The sequence below is a fragment of the Formica exsecta genome, unplaced genomic scaffold, assembly GCF_003651465.1.
Source record: "Formica exsecta isolate Colony F162 unplaced genomic scaffold, ASM365146v1 C16323044, whole genome shotgun sequence".
Lineage (NCBI taxonomy): Eukaryota > Metazoa > Arthropoda > Insecta > Hymenoptera > Formicidae > Formica > Formica exsecta.
The window spans coordinates 1-686 of NW_021846358.1; the positions used below are offsets into that span (position 1 = coordinate 1).

A 686-nucleotide genomic window follows, 5' to 3' on the forward strand; every position below is an offset into this window, starting at 1 on the left:
ATATTAATATAAATTTTATTTTGTTAATATAAATTTTAGTAGCGTATAGGGTTGTGTATTGCTACATTTACTTTAGTATTGTTATATTTACGTTAATCTTACTTTAGCATCCATTACTGGATCATCAAAAAATCCTTCTGGAAGAACAGTTGGATTCGTATCCTTTGCTTTCTCTTCTTCTACCTCCATATGCTGTATATCTGCTGTACTAGCTGTAGAATCTTTGTTCTCAATTTTTTGCATAGATAGACTATTCATTTGCTTTAAATTATTATGAAAAGAATCAATTGGTAAGTTCGACTTTGTTTGCACTTCTGACAAGTTAAAATTTTTCAATATTCCTTTTATTTTTTTGTTAACAGAAATATCTTGAGATGGAGAAGCAGATCTTTTGAATGGTAAAATGTTAGATAACCTTGTAGTGCTTTCTGTTTCCAATTTGGTTGTTTTTGCTAATATTACATTTTCCCTATGTATTTTGGAATTTAAGTGAACAGGCCAAACTGTTTCGCTGCGTACAATTAATTTGCATAAAATGCACATAAGTTGACCTGAATCTGTATATGTGTTTATCAGTTAAGAATATTTTAGTTAAGTTAATTTTTCATAAGAGTTAAATTATATACTAATATAAAAATAATAAATTATTTATAATATATATCATAATTAAAACGCCTATGTAAAAT

The 686-nt window shown here is 26.5% G+C and overlaps 1 protein-coding gene across 1 annotated transcript; it reads right to left on the reverse strand.

Annotated features, from left to right (window-relative positions):
- Positions 1-44: 44 nt before the first annotated feature.
- LOC115233625 (zinc finger protein 830-like) lies at positions 45-576 on the reverse strand (the record flags this gene model as incomplete). Its single annotated transcript, XM_029804196.1, has 1 exon — positions 45-576. A coding segment is annotated over one exon (489 nt), but the record flags the coding sequence as incomplete, so codon positions are not given.
- Between the last annotated feature and the right edge of the window lie 110 nt (positions 577-686).